Genomic DNA, 24,174 nt, shown 5'->3' with positions numbered 1-24,174 from the left:
ATTCAGTCTACTTTATTCAGCCACCTCTGCTAACAGCTCATAGGTGTGTGTGTGTGTGTGTGTGTGTGTGTGAAAAACGAATGGGCCAAACACCTAGACCAGTGCCTCCACCTGTTCTTATTGATACAGGTAGTTCTAGTTTTTAGAGGGATGAACAGCAATAAAACAAGCTAATTACAATCAAATTAAAAGTGAGCCACACCAAGCAGGATATAACGGTATGAAAGCAGTATATGGTATAGGGCTGTGCATAGGGCCCCCGAACTGCTTTGGATCCTGATCTGGACCTTCCGGATTGGGCCCAAACCAGTTTGGATCAATCCGGACCTCCCCCTATCTACTCTGGAACCGGATCCGGAATGAAATCTGGAGGTCAGGATTGATATTCAACACCCATTTTGCCCCCCTTCCCCACTTACTTGCCTCTGCGGCGGGCGGCGGAGGCAGGTAAGTGGGGAAAGGGGGACAAAATGGGGGCTGAATAAGCCCCCTCCCCCTTACCTGGCTCCACTGTCTGCCACTGCATGGACCGCAGCAGACGACGGAGCCAGGTAAGCCCCCCTCCCCCCAGGTAAGCCCCCTTCCCTACCTACCTGGCTCCTCCACTGTTGCTGCACAGACTGAGGCGGTTGGGCCAGGTAAGCCCCCCTCCCCCACTTACCTGGCTCCATCATGGACCAGGCAGCAGCTTCAACTGACCCCAAGGCCTAAGGCCGGAAACAGGCCACGGCCTATTTCTGGCCATAGGCCTCAGCATCAGTTGAAGCTGCTGCCCGGACTGCAAAGGACCCAGGTAAGCCCCCCTCCCCACTTAACTGGGTCATCCACCATTGCCACACAGACCGTGCAGTGGTGGACGGCGGAGCCAGGTAAGCTCCCTTTCAAACTTACCTGGTTCTGAAGCTTTGGACCGGTCCGAACCACTTCGGGCCAATCCGGACCTCCCCCGATCTGATCCAGAACCGGGCTTCGGAGGTCCGGATTGGCCCGCTCCACTTCAGATCCGGGGATCTGTAACAGAGCAGAGCACACCCCTAGTTTTGAGCAGCCATTATTAAGCATCCATGATGAATATAACTTTGTCAGGGGTGAGTGGGGAAGAATGCACAAATGCTGCACTCAAATGAAGGATTAGCAACAGAGCTTTGTCCTCCGCATTCTACTGAGGCCTTTTTGTCTGATTTATAGCAGGCAGGTGCTTATGTGAGAAAGCGTCCACTCTGTATCCAGTATTTGGCCTGGTTCAAACCTTGTGCTTCTGCCATCAGCTCTAATGGAGGCTTCTCCTGCTTATATAATTTCTGAGTTTGGCTTGTGTCCGAGCCAACTATTACACACTCCCCAGTTATGGAATTAAAGCATTGTAGTGAGGATATCCTGCCTGTAGAGTCTTCTGAATCCAAGCCAATTCATTCCAGAAATCATAGGGGTGGAAAAGGTCATTGGGTTCAAATTCCCAAACTAAGTCAGGATAATGTCCTATACTAAAAGCATTCTTGGGTAGTTCCTTGCCCAAACTAGAGATATCAGAGGAATCCTTCGGGGAGGGGGGTGGGTGGAGTCAAGTCCACTGAGCTTTTGGTGGCTCAGCTCCCTGGACTTTGGCTGTGACATGGTGCAACAGCACCCTACTGCAGGATTCCTGATTAGGTTTTACCCAGTGTACACCTTACGGATCAAAACCAGACTGGGACAAAATCTGCGGGCAAAGTGCATATATCTCCCAGCTTGCAATGTAATTCACAGACCTCCCAAAATGCACCCAACACCATGCATACATTTAAAAAATGTGTGCATGGTGCTCGATCGGATATAGACTTGAGTCAGAAGGAACTTCAAGATGGAATTCAGAGAAATATGATGAATTTGGATTTTGCTGATTTGTACATCCCTATGTTGTGAAGGAAAGTTTGTAGACATTCACTTGAGGCCGCAAGCTGGAGCCTGTGAGATGCCCAGGAAGGCACTTACTCCAAAGTAATTCATGCTCCTCTCTCCTGCAGAGAGCAGCGCAGTCAGAATTCTAAAGTAGCTATCCAAGGTGCTTCCTTGGATATATATTCAAGGACAAGAAAACTGTGCCCGTCTACATTTTGTTGGACTCCAAGTCCCATCAGCCCAAGATAGAATGGTCCCAATTCAGGAATTATGGAAGTTAAAATCCCGGAACATATGAAGATAACAGGTTCCACCTTCCTAGGATGGTTCCAAGGTTTCTATGGTAGCCCTGACCTGCCTCATTCACAGAATTTTACAGGGGGTCCAGTTATAAGTTCTTAGGACATGCTCAATTCATAGGACTCCTGTGTTTCCCCAAAACCTCTTCCATCTTTTTTCTTACCATGGGAAATCCCTGAAGGGGAAAAAAAGATGGAATAGCTGCACAATGACTTTTGATTGGTAGCTCTTGGAGCCCTCGGTCTGGAAACATCCCTGGTGCCTAGCACCTCATATCAACAGTGCAATTCTATGTGTGTTTGCTCAGAAGTCAGTCCCACTGTGTTTAGTGAGGCTTACTTCCAGGTAGGCATGTACAGGATTGCAGCTGAAGCCACATAAAACAAATACAGCGGGAATTGCAAAGTTTCTGGATTTGATCCTGATTCTGCCACTGAGTCACTGTGAAAGTGAGGATAAATAATTCTGCTTTGAGCTATATAGATAGAAAACAATATGTTGGCCTGATCGAAAGCCAGACGCAGGAAGCAGATGCTAATATCCTGGGCTGTTTTGGAGGGAGCAGTTGCTGAGCACATTATGTCAATGACATTTTGCCTACACACGGAATTTTGTGCCAGAATTTGACTCACTGTGTTATATCCTTCTCCCTTTGAAAATACCAGGCACCCTGATATACAAAAGGTTCTGTAGGTAGCGTATTCTCCTCCAAATGGGAAAAAAGACACACACCCAAAACCCCTAGAATGACCATCCTTAAAATAATGGCACTAATTTCTAATTAGCACAGCATGCATTTCATTTCTAATTAGCACAAAATGAATCTCGACAAGAATACTTAATTCACATTAATGCATAGATTACTTGTATTGAAACCTTTGTGTGTGTGTTTTTAATAAAACCCGCCGACAAAACTACACAAGTTAATCGGAATAAGACTAATGACAAGCCGCTTTTTGTTTTGCCACTATGAAAATTAAGTTGTTTTGCTGGTGTGAGAGAACGGTGTGCATCTCCATCAGGTGCATTTTGTAGGTCTACCCAAAGCTGGACAATATTCTAGCGATTGCATGCTGTTTTGCCGCCATTATTTATAATTTCTAACCACATCTTGGATATGCATAATGTCTCAGAGTGATTATCTTTAGAATGCATTCTGTCAAAAGTTGTTCTGTCAGCGGATGTTAAGAACATAAGAAATGCCATGCTGGATCAGACCGAGGGTCCATCTAGTCTAGCGCTCTGTTCACACAGTGGCCAACCAGCTGTTGACCAGGGACCAGCAAAGCAGGACATGGTGCAACAGCACCCTCCCACCCATGTTCCCCATCAACTGGTGCACACAGGCTTACTGCCTCGAATACTGGAGATAACACACAACCATCAGGGCTAGTAGCCATTGATAGCCTTTGCCTCCAGGAATTTATCCAACCCCCTTTTAAAGCCGTCTAGATTGGTGGCTATCACAACACCTTGTGGTAGTGAGTTCCATAATTCAACTATGCACTGTGTGAAGAATTACTTCCTTTTATTTGTCCTGGATCTCCCACCAATCAGTTTCGTGGGATGACCGTGGGTTCTAGTATTTTGAGAGAGGGAGAAAAATGTCTCCCTGTCCACATTCTCCATACCATGCATAATTTTGTACACCTCTATCCTGTCTCCCCTTAGCCTCCTCTTTTCCAAGCTAAGCAATCTCAGTTGATATAACCTTCCCTCGTAGGGGAGATGCTCCAGTCCCATAATCATTTTAGTTGCTCTTCTCTGCACTTTTCCAAGCTCTATAACATCCTTTTTTAGGTGTGGTGACCAGAACTGTACACAGTATTCTAAGTTAGCTGCTGGTATTTGCAAAAGGTATCAACATACATTTCATCTAATTTTCATTCCCCTGGCCCCTTATGCCCTTTTCTTTTTAACACACTGGCAGGTGGTAAAAGACCTCCATAGAATCAAGGGACATGTGGATGTCCTCTGGTGTGGGGGGAACTATGCCCCCCACACCAGAGCTATGCAATGGGTGACATTGGAAGAAGATCCTATGTGCATATGATTCTTCCTTGTATTCATTTTTTTTCATTTCATTTCTATACCACAGCATTGCTGAAGCTCGTTGGGCAGCTTAGAAAACTCATAAGATAATAATTATTGAGATTCGGAATCTGTAATGGCCCAGTTATGAGCCAAAGTCCTGCTGTTGTACAACTGTAGAGGGGCAGACTTCTTTCACATGAATGCTGTACATGCGGTTACTAGGGCTGTGCTCGGACCCCCTGATCCTCTTCGCAGCCCGATCCACAACTTCCAGATTGGGCCGATCCGCCCCGCCACGATCCGCCTGTGGACCGGTTCACTTTGTTACGGAGCTCCTGAACTGACTCGGAGCTCCGTTCCCCCCCCGACTTACCTGGCTGCACCATCGCCACACGAACTGTGGCGGCGGTGGCAGGGCCAGGTAACCCCCCCTCGCACACACCACTTACCTGGTCTGTTGCGGCCCGTCGCCAGCTTCACTTCAGCCCATGGCTCAACCGTGAGCTCAAGTGAAGCCAGCGACGGGCCGTGACAGACCAGGTAAGACCCCCTCCCCCCTGCCCTCTTACCTGGCTCTGCTGCTGCATGGCTGTGGCAGCACCAGGTAAGGCCCCCTTACCTTTTTTTCAGAGCTCCAGTTCGAGGTGAAGGATGCGCCTTCATCTCGATCCGCTTTGCGACGCTCCGCTGCCCCCCGATCCTCTTCGCCTCCACCTTAAGGGGAGGCAAAGCACCCCGATCTGCTTCTGCTTCTCTGACCTGAAGAGAAACGGAGCACAGCCCTAGCGGTTACCAAAGGGATGTGTCCAGTGGGTGAGTCAGCATCAGGGGCAACACTAGCAGGCACAGCCCTGCTTTGCCTTCCATACGTCCAGTGAATGTGCAAGGAGAGTTGTATGAGCACTGCTCTAGACTGTACCACTTCAGGCTGTGTGACCCTACCACCTATCTTTGGATACTCTCCCACAAAATGAACACTACACATGAAAAGCATGTCCAGGGGAATGGGTCAGCCTAGCATTCTTCCTGACATATTTTTCTATCTGAAGGGAGTGTTTTGTTTTGTTTATCTCATAGAAGCATTCTAAAAGGCAGATAAAGCTTTAGCACTTGATTCTATCAAATGTCCTAACTGCCACTCCAATAGCAGGCAAGGCTGACCCTAACAATAGGTAGAGTTAGAGCTTTATCACACCAGCGTTATACTGTGCAATCACTGCGAATTGCATGCAAAGGACTCAGTAGTTTTCCACCTTATAATCTGCTTTGATTGTGAAGCACTCTCATGCATCCTGCCTTAATTGTGCTATAAAGCCAAAAGATTCGCTGTATTTAACCCCTACTTTTTGAGCGTATCTTCCAAGCTGCCGCTGGGGCGCAGGAGCAGGATTTTAAAGAAATGCTTACACCTGCGTAAGTTTTAAAGATAAAGACACCAAAATTGGCACATTAATAGATATTAGGGAGAGCTTTAAGTATACAAAATTTGAATTGAATTGGGTCATCCGTTGACTTTTTATGATTTTTTTACATTTCCCCCCTTAAACTCACTTCCTGGTATGCAAAGGATCGCTGTTGCCCGGTAGCAAAAACAACAACAACTGCGAAAGTTTAGCACTACGGGGATAATCTGAGGGAAGCAGGTACATGGGATGAAGCTCTAAGGCAGTCACCTCAGATGGCAGATGCTGGTTTATGGCAGCAACGCGTTGGAAGAGAACTGTGGGCCACACAACCTGTCTTGCACTACCTGAGCTATCCTCCAGCCTTCAGGTAGGGTGGAGGATGCTGTCCCATCTCCAATGTTGAAGAAAGATTCAAATGTCAGTCCAGTCGGCAATGGAATGGGAAGTGCGCCATTTTGTCGTTTGCCTCAGGCAGCAAAATATCTTGGGCCAGCCCTGGTAGCAAGACTGGCCAGAAATCACTGCCAGAAATCTTGGAGAGCCACTGTCAGAACAAAGAGTAGGTTGGATGGCTCATTGTGCTAACTCCATGTAAGGAGATTCCCTTATGTCCTTATCGTCATATAATTTGGTAGAAAATCTTTATTGTCTCTTCAGGCCTAATGAGGCTATGTTGCTGTAAAAGTGGCTAAGTTGTCATGGCAACTGGTCCTGACAGGGATCTCTCGACTATGGATGGGTCTTCTGGTGGAAACATTTGGCTTTCAAAAACTGGAAGAATTTAATAGTCCTTGATATAAATTTCTACAAAAGTGTTTATCACAAGCATATTCATACTATACTATATTAATTTTTGGCTATTATTTTTAAATAGCTTCTTCTATACAAACAGTAAGCTGCTTTGTTGTGTGGAAAAATTCCCATTTGTGGACATAAATTCCATAGGTTAGGACAGAGGTGGGGAAGCTCCTTCAACCGAAGTGCTGAATTCGTTTTAGGAGGAACTCTCGGGGTGCATTTTAGTGGTAGGTGGGGCAAAAGGCAAAAATGTGGGGCACAACCACAAAAAACAACAACACACCAGCCTATTTTAGCTTAAACCACTTACTGCCAGTAACTAAGCTTTATGACAGTTATTTCAACCTTGTCAGAGAACTTTGTTTATGGGGTGGTATAGACAGATGATGATGATGGGGGGAAAACCTGCACAAATTCTGGGACACCACCAAACAATCAACAGACAACTGGTGTTTGTGTGTGGGGGGGGGGAGGGGGAGAGGGCCAGAAGAAGGGGCATGGTCATCTCAGACCTTGGGAGGGCCAGATTGGGATCCCAAGAGGACTGGATTTGCCCTCAGCCTGGAGGTTTCCCATCCCTGTGTTAGGGAGTATGGCATAGAGAGCAGCATCAGTCTGCGGAGGCCAGAATTCAAATTTGCACTCAAGGACAATGCTTTGTGCTCAGGCACAATGCTAAGGCACTGGGTGACTTTGGCACCATCATTAGCCTAACTGATATAAGTAGGATTGTTGTGAAGAAAAATAAGTGGGATAACATATACACCACTCAGCACTTTTTTGAAAAATACAGATGCAGTTAATAAATATAAATGAGAAACTTTAGTAATAATTGGGATTACCTTGTTCATTTTTTCTTTGTGTAAAAAGAACTATCACTGTGGGATGTCTTAAGGCAGCCTTTCCCTAATCTGGTCCTCTCCAGATGTTTTGGACTTCAACTCCCATCAGCCTCAGTCAGCATGGCCAAGGGTCATGAATACTGGGAGCTGTAGACCAAAACATCTGGAGGGCCTTAGCTGGAGAAACCTGGCCTTATCTGGCCATAGTGTTAATTGCCTGGTATTTTCAAGCGATGTGTCTTAATGGGAATGAATTGTTAAAAGATTGCTTCTTGACACAGAGCCACTATGGGATGTTTTGAACTGGGGAACACAATCAGAAAAGTGGGTATGGCACATATCCTACCCACCCCTGGCTAGGTCTCTGTGGCTGGGTCCAGGCAACACAATAACCTACACTCAAAGCTTGAGTATGGATTGTCATTAAACCAAGGGTTATTGTTGAAACATGGGTTATTGTTTTGTCTGAACCCAGCTGTGATAACTATGAACAACTCTCAGTTCACAACCCAACAACAAACCATGGGTTTTCTTCATGGATTGTTCATGGTTAACAAACCATGGTTTGTTAGCATGGCTGGGTTCAGAGAACACAATAACCCATGTTTCAACAATAACGCACATTTCAATGACAACCCACACTCAACCCATACTCAACCCTCAAGTGTGGGTTATAATGTTGTCTGAAACCAGTCTGTGTGTGTGAAAAGAAGCAAAGTACATACTGATGTTTTGGAAGAAAGAGAGAACATGCACTAAGTTCGGGAGCTGTGAAACATAAGAAGATCAGCAGATGCAGGGGTGCCTCTATTTAGAAATCTGAATTGGGGCAGTAGACTTGGTTTTCTGTGGGTGTGTTTAAGCTCTGCATCCCCAGAACTCTATACTGGGCAGAGATGTTGGGAATGCACAAAAGAAGTGCATGGCAGATGGCAGAATTGCATCCTAAAGTTGCCCACTCAAGAGTGAAAATTTGGCCCATGACCGTTTCGGTGCTACCACATTTTGTGAATGTCCAAAACCTCAGATACACACCAGTGAATGTTGACAGTTACCTAAATGTGAATGTCAGCATCGACTGGTGTATGTCCAAAAAATGGACAAATATAATATCCACTGTGCCTGACTCCAGCTGCAGCTGCTAGCAACTGTCATCGATGAATCCATCAAAAGAAGGAAAAGCAGCACCAAGCACCCACTCAACATGCCTCCATCCAGCTTCAGCTGAGAACAACCCTCCCTTTGGCAGCAGTTCCCTTTACATTTTCATGGATATGTGCATTGGATTTATCTGCTGTTAGCTGCTTGGGGAGCCGGTTTTGGAGCCGGAAAAGGGGATGAAAATTCATCAGATCAACAACCAATCAAATATACGTTTTGACATTTACAAAATTAACACATGAACACAAACATTCGACACGTTTTGAACACTCGCTGTAATATATTCGGCTTCAAAGGCAAGAGCCTGATTTGCCTGAAAAATGTTTACATTTCCCCCCTAGATTTATTATTTCTCTTATTTTCAAATAATCTACGGTTTCTTTTCAAAAGAAAAAACACAGAATTCAATGGTAAATGAGTAAGGGCACAATCCTATGCCTGTTTAGACAGAAATAAGTCCTACAACTACCAGTATTCCCCCAGGCAGCCACGCTGACTGAGGAATGCTGGGACCTGTAGGACTTATTTCTGTCTAAGCATGCATAGGATTGCACTCTAAATGTTAGTTTCATTATGGCTAACTAAAATACCATTACAAAATAGAACCCAATGGTACTTATCAAAACACAGGTTATGACAAGGAGGCAGGATACAAGTTCTCCAGGATTCAGTTAATAACTAAAGCAATCTATCATGTAGGCAGAAGAAAACCCAGCTTCAGCTGGGGCAAATCACCTACCAAATCATTCCCACAGATACAAATCCTTGAACTGAATGGAACACTACTGTGCCAGCCATCAGGTGCTTTTGAAAGCCTAAGGGCTCATCTACACCAAGCAGGATATTCCACTATGAAAGCAGTATATAAAAGGCAGGTGCCACACTACTGCTTTATACTAGTATTGAAGTGCATTGCAGGATCTACACTGCTGCTTTATAGTGGTACTGAAGTGCACTGACAGCTGTTGGGGCCCATGACACATCTACACCAAGCAGGATATAGCACTATGAAAGTGGTATGAAAGCAGTACATGGTATATTTCATCATGGGCCCTAAATCTCAAAGCCTTTCTCATAGGTATCTTTGTACATTCTGTTAAGAATTTAATGGACAGTGCAATTCCTAGGGCAGAGTTTTTAAATACACTTTTCAACATATCCCACATTGAGATCATTGAGCATAACTACTCACAGTAGCAGAGAGGGAGAATAATTTGGAAGAAAACCACTTCATTAGGGAGAGTTTGTGATGGTGAGGATGATGATAACAATTAATACGTATTTATCAAGTGGCTGCAACTGATAGGATTGTAAATTGTAAATGCCTCGGGGGCAGGGATCTAAAATCATAGAGCTGAGAGGGATCTCAAAGGTCACCTAACCCAATCCCCTGCCAATACAGGGAAGCTACTGTTACAGCATCCCTGATAGGTGGCCATTCAGCCAGCCTCTGCTTATAAACTTTTAACACCACCTTCTGCAACACTCTGTTCCTCCCACTGAACACTCATACCCTCAGTAAGTTCTGCCTAATATTCAATCCAAATGCCCTTTCTGGCCATTTGAACCCATTGGTTCGGGTCCTAACTCGTCATCTTGTCATTTGTAAAGCAACATGCACACTGATGGTGCTCTGTTGGGCAAAAGGCTGGATAATAATAATAATAATAATAATAATAATAATAATAATAATAATAATTGGAAGGATCTAGACCCGATCTATGTCAGCATGCTTACAGTCTAAAGAAGACGTAGAAGATATAAGGAAAGTATTAAAGAAAGGGTTCAGAAAGTTGTGGGTAATGAGCGGGGAGGATGAAGTGTACAACCATAGAAACCAAGAGAGAAAGGCAAAAGTTTTAAGGCAGATAGTTGTAGAGATAACTAGAGCAGCACAAATATCAGGGAGAAGCAGTGGAGGCTGGTGGCTTGGACTTCAGTGGGGTGGTGAATCTGCTCCGGGTTTCAGTCAGAACCGATCAGAACTTAAGAGTTCTGACTGGCTCTGACAGAGGCCTTTGCTACACCTAAGGTTTATCCCGGGATCATCCCGGGGTCGTCCCTGCCTGCTCCCGGGATATCCTGTGTGTCATTTACATGAACAGGGATGATCTCGGGATAAACCTTAGGTCTACCTAAGGCCTGAAACTCAGAGCAGATTCACCCCCTCACTGATGTTGGCGCCACCAGCTCCCACTGGGGAGAAGTGATGCCTGGGAAAGCTTTTATTTATATTACTTGTCGAAAGAGACAACAGAACATCATTTCAATACATGTATCTTAATGATATCCATGGAAGATTTGGCCTCGTGATCTTGCTTTGGTGGCGGCAGTGGGAATTTAGAAAAAGGAAGGCGAGGCACTCTTAGAATGCTGATGTCTAAAATGCAGGTAGGGAAGCATCTTTAATTAAAGGATTTGCATTTTCCCCTCCAAGTGCTTTTTACTTCACCCCAGTGGTGGGTGATTGCACGTCTTATTCCCTTTATCCTTTAGAAGGAAGCACAATAAAATAGAAAAGGGAGTCAGGCTAACGCTGCCAAAAAAAATCCCTTTCTTTAAAAATGAGGGGTGGGGGAGAGGCAAGAGGCATTTTTCTTTTCTTTTTCATTGAGTAGATTGAAAAAATATATATCAGGGAATACTTTGCAAGAGCAAAATCTATTTTCTTTCTTCTGTCATAACTAAATCAATCAGCCTGACACAAGAGGGGGAAAATGTGGAAATGAGTTTGTGTTTCCGGCAGGTGGGGGGGGGGGAGTTTAATCCAGGACCTAAGGGTTGTGCATTTTTGTTATTTTATTTTTTTGTATATTGATAACCAGCAGTGCTCACCCTGAAGGCTCCTGGATACTCAGTCCTGGCCAGATTGTCTTGAATGACATTGATCATCTGTTCAGGAGAGTATTTTGACCTCTTATCTTCCACTGTTTCTTCTTCTCTGGATTCTTCTGCCTGGTTCCCAAACCCCCCCCCCCCCCCAGTCTTACCCAGCAATTCAGGTATTTATTTATTTTTAATTCAGAAGTTGGCAGACTTCATTGAACATATCACTGAGAAATCTCACCTTTCGTTCATAGCAAATGAATTAGACAAGACATTCGTGAGTAAGAAGGTGTCAGAAGGGGGCTGCCCCATTAACAAACAATCACTTGAACTGAACTTTACCTGAGGACGGACAAATTTTCTGAGTCTAGGCCAGGGATCAGCAACTTCTGGGGGCAGGGGTCAAACATTGCCATGTTGGCCCACCCACTGCTGAAATTCGGCAATGCAGTGGCAGCAGCCAAAAAGCAGCGACTTTATTTGAAAACTAAGGTTATGGGAGAGTTGTTAGGTTCAATTAGAATTATTTATCAATCAATATTTATATCCTGCTATTGCACAATAAAATAATGCTCAAACTAAATAATGGAAGAGCAAGCCAGATAGAGTATCAGCCTTTCCAGCAAAGGCAATAATAGTTTGTTTCATAGCTACCATTCACTGCAATAATACATTCAACAAAAATAAGTGACTAAAATAGTAACATGAAAGCAATAAACGCTATAAGTACGGAGTATATATATTATGCACGTGTGTGTGAGTGTGTATGTGTGTTATGTATCATATATAACAGAGGTGGGAACCAGGGGCCATTTTCACCATCCAGGGCATGTCTACAACAGCCATTTATCCCAGGATCATCCCTGTGCATCCAAATGACACACAGGGGATCCCGGAAGCAGGCAGGGATGATCCCTCCATTTTCCTGGGATAGTTCTTAGGTGTAGAAAGGGCCCCAGACTTCCTCTCACAGGCTTCACCCCACCAGCCCAAATTACAAAAATTAAAAGATGCTCCATAAACTAATTTTGACCCATTTTGTGTTCAGTAGCTGCTACAGATTTGGGGGTACAGTGGGGGGCATGGGCTGCATGCCACTCACCCTGATATATAGTGTCTGTGGGACAGCACTTATAGTATTTATTGCTTTATTTTTACTATTTTAGTCACTTGTTTTTGAACACATTATTGTAGTGAACAGTAGGCCCCTTTCTAAACCCATTGAACTACTTCCTGTTTCTAACAAACCCTGGCTGTGTAGAGTGCTGATTGGCTCATCCTCATGACAGTTATGGAGCCCAACCTCCCCCGCCCCCAATTGTCCCAAGCTAGCTGAGCAAAGAAAGATGTAAATCCATACTGAGGCATTGCTTTGGTCAGAACACTAATTGGCATTACAAATGTTCAGTGTCTGCTTTCTCTTGCTTTCTGCTTTCTCTTGCCTTTTATCAGCTATTAATGAGCAACTCTCTTATCTGTTTCTGAGCAATAAGCTTAGCTGAGAAACGATTCCAGTACTCCAAGGGGGCAGTAAGAGCCAGGTTAGATAATAAACTGAACTGCCAAAATGAGCAAAAGGGATTGTAGTTTGCTAAAATGTGTGCGATACTTAGGCAGTAAGCACTCTTCCTTCCCCCCCCCCTCCAGATCGGTAGTATTAATACTCTGGGGGATATTTTAATGAGATTAATGCTGTTGGCTAATTGCTTTTTTATGGTTCTTGGGGGTTTAGGCACAGCTCAGTCCTCCAAAGAGTTCCTATGAGGATTTCTACATGCCGAGAGTATTCGGAGGGGGTTGACCAAAACAATACTTAGGTTATAAAATCACACTCCCCACTTTCTTCTCAAATCAACTATTTGTTCTTCGATGTAATAATAAGTTGAGTCTTGGGCAATTTAACAATTAAACAAAGGGAACAAGCAATGCTGCTTAAAAAGAAAAGAAAAGACAATTACCAAGGGTATGCCCTGATCTCAAATGTTGATCTCAGAGATCCTGAGTTGTTGTTTTTATTTTACTGGTTTATCAATTGTATAAATCGTAGATGCAGGCCTAATCTACACCAAGCAGAATATTGCACCATGAAGGTGGTATGAAAGCGGTATATAAAAGGCAGGAGCCACACCATGCAGGATATAGCGGTATGAAAGCGGTATATGGTATGTGTCAATGGGCCCCAACAGTTGTCAGTGCACTTCAATAACACTATAAAGCAGCAGTGTGGCTCCTGCCTTTTATATACCACTTTCATACCGCTTTCATAGTGCAAGATCCTGCTTGGTGTACATTAGGCCATAATGTCAGATTCCCCCATCAAATCCATCAAATGGTCAGATTCTCCTCCTGTCCTGAATTTACCGCCAATAAATTCCAGTTTTTCAGAAGAGGGAGGGAAAATGCTCTTGGTCCGTTTTCTCCACACCGTGTATACTTTCATTTTGCATTCTTCAGTAGCCATGCCTGTAGGCATAACAGAGAGACCTTAGCAGCACGTAAGGATATGTAGCCCAAGGAAGTAATATCGTCCCAGGTCACATGTAATGGTCTCAGTCTGATAAACCATGGTTTGTCAAATGAAGAATGAGCACTATGGCAGTATGTTCTTTCCTTCCCTTCCTTTACCTTCCCTTTTTCTCTCATTCCTAAGGAGACTCAGGCCTTAGCTAGACCTACCTTAAAAAGCACGACGGAGGAGGGGAGAGCCCGCGATACAATTATCACGGGCTGTCGCCCTTGTCTACACGTCAGACGTGATGGGCTAAAGGAAAGACCCGTCGCATCTGCCATTTTTTTTTAAAAGGGGCCGGATGCGCACGAACACTCGTGCGCTTAGGTGAGTAGATTTTTTTAAAAGACTAGTTTTCTCTGCTCCCCCCACCTTGCACCCGATCCCCCTACCCTGCTCCTGATTGGGCGCAGCTTCTCCTGGCTACACGCGAGTAATCACGTATAGCCGGAAAAAGCGGCGGAACGGGCTACACGCTTGTGGTCTCGGGCTCAGCCCGAGACCACGGGAAAAATCAGGCCAAAAGTGGTGCTTGTTATCCCGGGCAAGGGAGGGTTGATCCCTGCCTGAGCTCGGGATCCCCTGTACATCATCTGGATGCATAGGGGCGATCCCGGGTATCAGCCCGGGATAACCCTTCATCTAGCTAAGTCCTCAGTAAAACTCTAGAAACTGGGCAGCTAGAACTTTCATGATTATCTCCCCTTTTTGATGAAACACATCCAGTATGAACATTGCAAAGAACATAGTTGATAGCACACTGGTAATTGGATGGCACAGGCAGTGACAGGTGAGTTCTAGATTTGACAAGGTGCCTTCCCAGGAAGACATGTTAAATTTCAGTCCCTGTGCTTCCTTCATACAACTGCACAGACATGCACTCTTCTCCTTTTTATCCCTGGTGGGATTTTGACATTAGAGGAAACTTTCTCTGTTTCAAATGTGCTATTTTGTCAGTGTGTTTCCTAATTAACAGTTCTTATGACAATCTCCTAAACTGCTTTCTGTAACTAAATAGCAGTTTGAGGATTCACTGGAAAGAACTGCTGATGTGTAACCATAATTCTCACAGTCACACAGAGTGTAAAGGTTTTTGCTTTTCTTTTGGTGAACACGGCTATCTTTGCTTTTGGTATGGTTTTGGAATTTAGCTCTTCTACAGTGGGAAACGACATTGGAGGAGGAAGGTTTTATACCTTCTGAAGCTGGGACTTGATCCACTGAGGGTTTATCCCTTACAACTATTAGGTAAAAGTACCCAATTTGGGTTTAATTGACTTTTCTTTTCTTTTTACCTAGTACAACATATAAATTATATCTGGCTTTATTAACTTAAAGACCTCCCAGTTTTTCTCGGTAGTCTACTGATAAAAAGAGCCCATGTGCTTCACTCAATGTGGAAACACTTCTAAGTAAAAAATGAAGTCCATCCTTTTATCTATCCTGAATCTCCCACTAATTAGCTTCATGGGATGACCCCGTTGGGTTCTAATGTTGCTATTTTTCTGGCGCCAGGTTAAGACTTTCCTCTTTGCCCAGGCATATGGTGGCACATCTTAATCACCCACATGTTTAGTTTTTTAACGATTTTTAATGCTTTATGTATGTATGTTCTGTGTTTTAGAATTTCAGATTTTGTATACTCGTTTTTATCTTAATTTTAGAATTTCTGTAAACCGCCCAGAGAGCCCTGGCTATGGGAGCGGTATATAAGTGCAATAAATAAATAAACAAATTAATATTATGACAGAAGGAGAAAAATGTTTCCCTATCTACTTTCTCTACACTATGCATAATTTTGTACACCTCTATCACGACTCCCCTTACCTGCCTTTTCTCCAGGCTAAACTATCCCAGCTGTTGTAACCTTCTTAGGGGAATTGCTCCACTGCTTTGATCATTTTAGTTACTCTTCTCTGCACTTTTTCCAACTCTACAATACCCTTTTTATTTATTTTTAGGTGTGGTGACTTGGGGACTGTGTCAAATCTGGGACATAGGTCCACCTCTCTATCATTGACAGCCTTCCACCACCAAGGTAGTGGTGAAGTTGGAAATAACCACAACACAGGATACCATCCCATATGCACATTGCTTAAATAATAGGTCTGCTAAGAGTGTGGTCTTTAACAGCTGAAATTTCCTGGCATTCTGGAGCTTGAATGAACATAGAAAGCCCTTAACACAACATGTTTAAGTGAAAGGTTTTTTTATTTATTAAATATTATGTAAGTCTTCACAGTAGCTGCGTATTGTTTACCTCCTGATTCAAAACCATAAATCCTTACCTGGCAGATCTAGGAAAGATGTTCTATTGATAAACATAGCTGAACATCCTCTTGGAAAGATCATTGTCACTAGATCACCTTTCAAGGGCTTGGGCCAAGTCTGAGGTTTTGTTACAAGACCCACTTCTAATCCTGACCTGAAATTGTATCCAGGCTCTGACTCGGGACCACCTGTAGCCATTCATCAGGCGTGTTTACCTTATATGTCAGTGCTGGTTCATTGATAGTTTATAGTTAGAATCCTGACCTGAGAAGGTGATGCCAGTGAAATCCATTTCAAGATTTGATTTTGAGAGTGTTGTGATGGCAGAGTGATGGCAACTACAATCATTTTGAAGAAAAAGATCTTTAGATTATGTATGCACATATTGGTATTTAGCACTTGTGTGAGAGGAAGGGGGATATCTCATCTAAGATGATGTCACCTAGCTTTAGTTTGTATTAGAACTTATATTAAAAATTAAAGAAAGCAAAAATAGCCCTGCTAACCCATCAGAAAAATAAATCAATATCCACATAGGTAGATGGCAATTATGGTGTTGCTCAGATAGGAAAGCTGGAATATTACTTACAGGCCAATATGGCTACATGTGCTTCTTGTGTAGAAATGGAAAATACCTAATTTAACCATTTAAAAGTGTATCCTAAACTGGAGGAAGAGAATTTTATACCACTTCAAGATGGGATGTTATCCACTGAGGGTACAACCCCTCCAACTACTAGGTACAGCTACTCAATTTGGTGTCTAATGACATTCATTAAAACCCAGTAACCTATTATGCCACATAAATTTAATCTCTAGCTTTGCTAATATAAAAACTGTCTAGTTTCTTTCTATCTTTGTTTTCCACCTACCATCCTACCTGGTTGTTCTAAATATGGTGAAGGGATTGCCTATGCTTATGTGAACCTCCCAGAGAGCTCCGGCTATTGGGCGGTATAGAAATGTAATAAATAAATAAATAAATAAATAAATAAAGTGCTGAGATATTATTGTTAGTATTAGGTGTGCAGACCTTGAGTGTAGTTAACTCAAGATATTTATGTACTTTGTAAATAGCTACTGAATTACTGGAATGTTGTTTAGGATGACCATATGAAAAGGAGGACAGGGCTCCTGTATCTTTTAACAGTTGCATAGAAAAGGGAATTTCAGCAGGTGTCATTTGTGTGCATGTAGCACTGGGTGAAATTCTCTCTTTATCACAACAGTTAAAACTGTAGAAGCCCTGATGTCTTTTGTATCTGGTCAAGAGGGCTGGGCTCCTGCAGCTTTAACTGTGGTGACGAAGAGGGAATTTCACCAGGTGCTGCATGCATACAAATGAAAGTTGCTGAAATTCCCTTTTCTTTGCAACAGTTAAAGATACAAGAGCCCTGTTCTCCTTTTCATATTCCTCACCCTAATGTTGTTACTCGTGAATACTCTGAAAACAAACATACCCTGCCATACTTTGGGTTATTGTTTGAATGTGTAGTTATAATGACTTACTGACTTAGTCACTCACACCTGCTGTGTTGGCTCCTGTTGCAGAAGCAGAAGTGGGTTTCTTGTGACAGTGGCGTTGGACTTTCTAAACAGTCAGGAGCTAGAGGGAGACATGGGTGCCCATAAGGGGAGATTGCATAGGCTTGGTTTTGGATATTCAAAATAAGAATGGGGAGAGGAAGACGCAAAGGGCCAGCCCTGTTGTATGACAAGTGACTTGATTCAGGCAGCACCTTGGTATGGGGTGGGAAGCAGAGGCTTTATTTATTTATTTATTGTCGGAATATCTATCTACCTATCTATCACTTTTCAGCCCCCATAAATTAGATTTCAGACCCTATAAATTAAATGATGGGACTACAGCTCCCATCACTCCTGACAATTGGCCATGCTGGCTTGGGCTGATAGGAGTTAGAGTCCAGGAACAGCTGAAGGGCCACAGATTCCCAAATGTTGAATTAGAAAAAGGGAGGAACAAGTTTTCAAATGGTGCTGCAAGACATTTTCAAGCATTGACACTCATGGGGTGAGGTGGGTCGCCATTCAAGCTCCACTTAACATGGCAAAATGTTCTGGGAGATACAACATCCTTGTCTGTCTTCTTTTTTTTTAGAATGGCCATGTGAAGACATTATGAATCAGTTCTGATAACTGCAAAATACATGTTTATACAGCTGATTGCTTGTCTACTTCTTTGTGCACTGTTCTATGCAAAGAAACAGCAGCACCTTCCATGAATGGGGCACTTGGAAGACCAGGAAATCCTTACTCAAAGAAGCTGCTGTCGCTTCTCTCTGAAGATCACTCATGTTGACAATTAGGCACACATTTCAGGGCCAATTCATAATGTACAAATTGGATCTGACTATCCTCTCTTGTGGAATCTCAAAGGGATTTTTTTTGTTATAAATAATGTTAATTCATCATCAACAACAATTTGATTGCAGTCAATAGACCATTCCAACAAAAGTTACATACAAAAGGACTGAGCGAACAGTTAGCTATTAAAAAGACAAGTAATCATAGAGGATCTAATAGAAACAGCCAAGTTCAAAAACTTGGCCACTTGCTGGGTGATTGATTTGTCTGAATTCCAAAGTAACAAGGACATTAGGAATTCAGTTGGGTGACCAGGAAAAGATTGTAAAAGATTGCAGATACAATAAAATCCCATTGCTCAACAGATGCTGTCCCTGTAAAAATACCGAGGTGGAAACCATATCACATAATGTAAATTGATTTTTTTTTTTGGGCTACTTACAAAGAAAATGATTACTAAACAACATTCATTGTTACAGCAAGCAAGGTAACATGGCTATTAAACAGTGACATATTTGTCTAACGTAGTTAGACTTACAAAAACGTTTAAACGGTAGACATGTACATCATGTACATTAGGTGCACATTCATTTGGCTTCGGAAACTGCTTACAAGTCTACAAACCACATTCATTGGTTGACGGACAGAATGAGAAGATGACACAGATGAAAGACACATAGGCACCATGCACTACATAAATAGAATAGGAGGGGTGCAGGGGCATATACAGCCTTTGCATTATAATATGAGCTTGCAGAGCTTCCCCCAAAGGGATTAGAGGCTGAGGCTGACGTTACTGGCCTGGGGATTGTTTGGCACTCCATCCTAGCTATGTTGGAAGTGTCGTTGGGTGATGCTTTACCCAACAGCATTTGCAGGAGGGCAGATTTATCCCTCTTGAGACTGAAGAAGCTTTTCTGTAGCAGGCTCGTGTTCAGGATGAGCTAGCATGTCAGCCCAGTCTAACCCTATTGCTGATGATAGGTGTGTGTGTGTGTGTTTGTATGTATGTATGTATGTGGTGTGTATGTGTATATGTATTGTGTGCATTATGTATCATATATAGTAGGGGTGGGCAGGAGCTGTTTTCACACATACCCCGGACATCCTCCCACAAGCCTCACTCCGCCCTCCCAAATTACAAAAATTAAAAGGTGCCCCATAAGCTAATTTTTACCCTTTTGATGCTCTGTGACCACTACAGATGCCTCCCCCGCAATTTATTTAAACCAAATTTAGGCTGCAGTGCGGGTGCAGGGGTGCATATGGCGCAACCCTTGATATATAAAGTCTGTGAGACAGCAGTTATAGTATTTATTGCTTTATTGTTACTGTTTTAGTCACTTGTTTTAATTGAATGTAGTGAAATGAACTATTATTGCCTTTGCTTGAAATGCTGATACTCTGGCTTGTTGTTTCATTATTTGGTGATTGCAAGCCACTTTGAGCATTACTTTATTGTGCAATGGTGGCATATAATTGTTCATTGATGAATAATTCTAATTGATCCTAATGATGCTCCCTGCATCCCTAGTTTTCAAGTACAGTCTGCTGCCACTGCACTGTCAAATTTTGGCAGTGGGGAGGGGGTCAGGGGGGCAACATACGACCCCTGGAAATTGCCAACCGTGGTCACAAACTCTACTCTTGTTCAGCTATATATGCTTACTCAGAACTAAGTCCTGCAAAGGACAATGGGAGTTAATCCCAAGCAAACATGCACAGAACTGCAGCCTTACAGAATTCCATGGAAGATGCACAGCCCCGTGGTCTGTGAAATGAGGATGGATTAAATTTACCTTTCCTTAAACCTTTCCTACATGCAGACACAGGCTATTAGGGGAAAATAGGATGTGAATTCAGTTTCAGCCATTTACGATTCCTTTTCCTTCATCTCTTGCAGGAAAGCAATATCCAGGTCTGGCCTTCAGCATTTGGCTCCTGTTCAGAACCTCAACATTGCCATCACCAACGGACCAGTGAAGGAAACAAGGATGGCACTGGAATGGAGTGTACGTCTTCCTCTTTCTCATTTGCTAATGTGACTGCGCTGATGTAAACAATAACATGGTTATCTATAGGGGATGGCATGCAAGCAACCATGGAAAAATATGTTGATTTGGGAATGACGGAAGACTGTCAGCAAAGGTTGATTGGCTGAAAAACCCTTGAATTCCCTTTTTCCTCTAGACAGGGCACTCTTGCCAAAGCTAGAGATTCTGTTTGCATATTTCAGTTATGTGTAATACATTTATTATGGAAATGGATTATTCTGAAATTGTTCCTCCTGAATGGTAATTTTAAAAAGCCTACTTACTACTTGCCTCCTCTTTTCCGATACTTCATTATCAAACTTATCTTTGCAACAATGGGCAGTAGATACAGGCCCAAGATCAAGGTTGCTTATGGTTTTGTCGCTCGTGGGTTGTATTCTTTTTATTGGTCTTATTTGTATATTGCCTCGAGCAATCATTGAACAGAGAGCACTCTAAAAATATTATAGTAACTAAGTACCACTGAATGCCTGTTGTTGGGAAGTGGTTATTTCCACTACGATCTGCTTTTGAGTCTCCCAGAAGCATCTCGCTGCTCCCTGTGGGATGATGGATGTTGGACTAGACCGGGGTACAGAATCTCTTTCAGCCATTTGTCCAAATTCCATTTCAGACTGTTTATTTACTTATTAGTTTTCTATACCACCCATTAGCCAAAGCTCTCTGGACGGATTACAAGACAGACCTTAAAGCCATAAAACACCATAATGCAGGAGCTCTGGAACATGATTGCTTATTACTGTCAGGAATTTCTTCACCTTAGACCACTGGTAACTCCTAAAGCTATGTTTCATCATCTTTTTGAAACTTATGATTCTGGATTCCTGCATAAAGATCTTCTTGAGCAATTGTATACAGCTGCAAAGTCATATATAGCATGTAACTGGAAGCCTCCAAAGCAACCAACTAAAGAGCAGTGGGATGATAAAAATCTGCAAGGCTATGTCTATGTACAAGTGCAGCATGTAAGGAATCCTAATGTTAAGAAATATATAATGGCACCATGGTTTCCATTTATTTTCTTTATTGAACTTCTTCAAACTTTTGGTCGAATTCCAACCAAGTACAGTTGGCTGTATTTTTTTCTAATACACACGAACACACAAAATAACACACACTCGCAAATGTTCCTTTTATATTCTGTTTAAATTGTAATTTTGCTCTTTCCTTAGGTCTTGAGCGCCTACTTAAGCTGTTTTATTATAGCTATTCCATAAGCATATCAGTTATAGACTAAGAATTATAATTAGTGAATTCGTTTGCTTCCTTGGTGAGCTTGATTTATTATTATTTTCAGGATCAGGCCTATTCTCCCTAGTGTCGGGGAAGGTGTTTTGGGGGTTGTATGGGACTCAGAATCTGAACAAGAAGGACCAGGACCAGAAGTATACCAGCCAAAGCAGGAAGCGGGGAAGGAGATTCTTTAAGACTCTTCAGGAGTTAAGGATGCATCTTCCCAGGAGCTTATCGGACAGAATGCTGAAGACTCAGAGGTCATCCTCCCCCTCCCTCAGGAACTCAGTCTTTGTCAGAGGGGGAGGGGACTTCAGAGTTGACAGAGTCCAGAGTCAGCTGCAGAGTCAAGCGGGCAGAGTTGAGAGGAGGTGCGAGGTGGTCCCTTAGGGTAGCCACTTGCTAGAAGCCTCTCCAAATAGACCCTCCCTGAGGTAATGTGCCAGTTGGACTGTGGGGAAACTCTCCATTTTAGTTGAAAAGTAAGCACCTAGCTTTCTTATGCAAATTAAACTTAGAGGATAGCTTCTAGCATTCAAATTCCCATCAGGTAAGAAGAGACATTTATTTGCTGAATAAAGCTTTGTGGATTCCATGGCAGACTTCTTTATTGTCTCGCATCTCGATTGGAGGGCTTAGAATCATGACAATTATGTAAGTTCTTTTTCTTTTTGTTGCCTTTATTTTGTTAGATTTATTTTGAACTAAAATAAAAGGTCATGGGAGTATATTTCAACCAGAATATAACAATTCAAAACAGAATAAAACCAAAGTAGTATCCAAGATAAAAGCCAGCAGCAGTGCAAAGATCTAAAACCGCATTACCAGAATTTTTTAAATGGAAGGGAGTAGCTTTTAGGGCCTGCATTCCAGTGGTGGATGGGGCTGGAGACAAAAAATGATAGGTACCAAAATACCAGCATATTTTAGCTTAAAGCTCTTACTGCCAGCCTCAGGAGAGGTATTCAGTAGGGGTGTGCACGGACCCCCCGCTCCGCTTCTCTTCCAGATCCGCGATTTGCAGATTGGGCCACTTCGCTCTGCCCCCGCTCCACCTATGTCCGCTCCGCTCCGCTCCGCTGCGGAGCTCCGGATCCGGATCGGAGCTCCGTTTCCCCCCCCCATAGGTTTGCATTAAGCTAAAAAAGTATACAACTTTTTTTCTGTTAACGTTAGAAACCTCAAGTTTGGCACCATGACACCTCATGGAGGTATACACACGCATGCCAAGACTCAAGGCAATCCCATCATCCCCTGATTTTTGGGGAATTTATGAAAATCAGGCACCCCATTCACACCCCTTTCGATAGCTCTGTCAATTTGCACGTTAGAAACCTCAAACTCGCCACCATGACAGCTTATCCAGGGATACACATGCACGCCCAGACTCAAGGCAGTCCCATCATCCCCTGATTTTTGGGGAATTTATGAAAATTGGGCGCCCCATTCACACCCCTTTCAATAGCTCCGTCAATGTGCACGTTAAAAACCTCAAACTCGCCACCATGATATCTTATCCAGGGATACACATGCACGCCCAGACTGAAGGCAGTCCCATCATCCCCTGAGTTTTGGGGAATTTATGAAAATCGGGCACCCCATTTGCAGACGTGGACTGTTCTCTGACATTTGGACAGATAAAAAAAGGGAAGTGGGCACACTCACAGATGCCATCTAGACCCACAATCATGCCAAGATACAAGGCAATCCCATCATCCCCTGATTTTTGGCGGGGCTTAAACCTGCAGACAGCTCAATGGGGCCATTTCAAAGGAAATCCCAACATGCCATGAATTGGGGAGTAGAGATCAACCTAAATGAATCTTCTTCCACACTTGAAAAATGGATTCGGAACTTCCAAAACTCTAAGTGAGTGCAGGAAGGACTTCTCCCCTGAGTCAAAGCCAGACACAAACCATCCCTGCGAGGCGGGCAGGGGAGGAGGGAGGGAAGGCAGGCAGGCAGCAGACATTTCTGGGGGCATAAGGAAGTGAGCCAAGGATAAGCCAGTAATGCATATAAAATGGAATAAATAAATAAATAAACAAAGGAGGGGTGTTGCTGAATAAACAACAAGAAGAACTTTTTTAAAATGGCTATATCTGTCTTTTACCAGTAATAAGGGGGGGGACGTGCCCAGATGGGGAATCATCGGCCAATTTAACTGGTCCTGTCTAAGAACCAGTCTTTTAAGAAGCAAAGCTCTCACTTCAACTCATGATAGGTGTTGCTCCACTGGGTTACTCTCTTTGGAGGGCTCTGATGGCCCTCCAAGTACAGGAGAGAGTGAGGGCACGTCCACATGCCCTAGGGGAGCTCATCCCCTTGCACCACATCTTTTCAGTTATTCCCCAAAGTTAGGGTGGGTAGCAGTGCTGTGTTTCTATCTCTTATTATTGGCTTAGTATATGATTTCAGGTTGTGTTTGTGCATTTGTTGGGGCTACTGTTTTAAAAAACACTGGGAAAAGTCCGTTCAGACTAAGAAAGAGAAGTTCCCAGAATCCCAAGTTACCCGTTTTGCCTATCCCCTCCTCC

At 43.3% G+C, this 24,174-nt stretch overlaps 1 protein-coding gene across 2 annotated transcripts in view; it reads left to right on the top strand.

The window, feature by feature from the left end:
• The window catches only part of DGKI (diacylglycerol kinase iota), a 216,838-nt gene that overhangs the window by 32,673 nt on the left and 159,991 nt on the right, over positions 1-24,174 (top strand). For both annotated transcript variants that reach the window (XM_063135050.1, XM_063135049.1), the window contains exon 2: positions 20,254-20,362. In XM_063135050.1, the coding sequence (XP_062991120.1) occupies positions 20,254-20,362 (109 nt within the window). The remainder of the gene's footprint in view (positions 1-20,253; positions 20,363-24,174) is intronic.

The sequence above is a fragment of the Elgaria multicarinata genome, chromosome 9, assembly GCF_023053635.1.
Source record: "Elgaria multicarinata webbii isolate HBS135686 ecotype San Diego chromosome 9, rElgMul1.1.pri, whole genome shotgun sequence".
NCBI classification, from domain to species: domain Eukaryota; kingdom Metazoa; phylum Chordata; class Lepidosauria; order Squamata; family Anguidae; genus Elgaria; species Elgaria multicarinata.
This window is presented reverse-complemented; position numbering and strand designations above follow the sequence as displayed.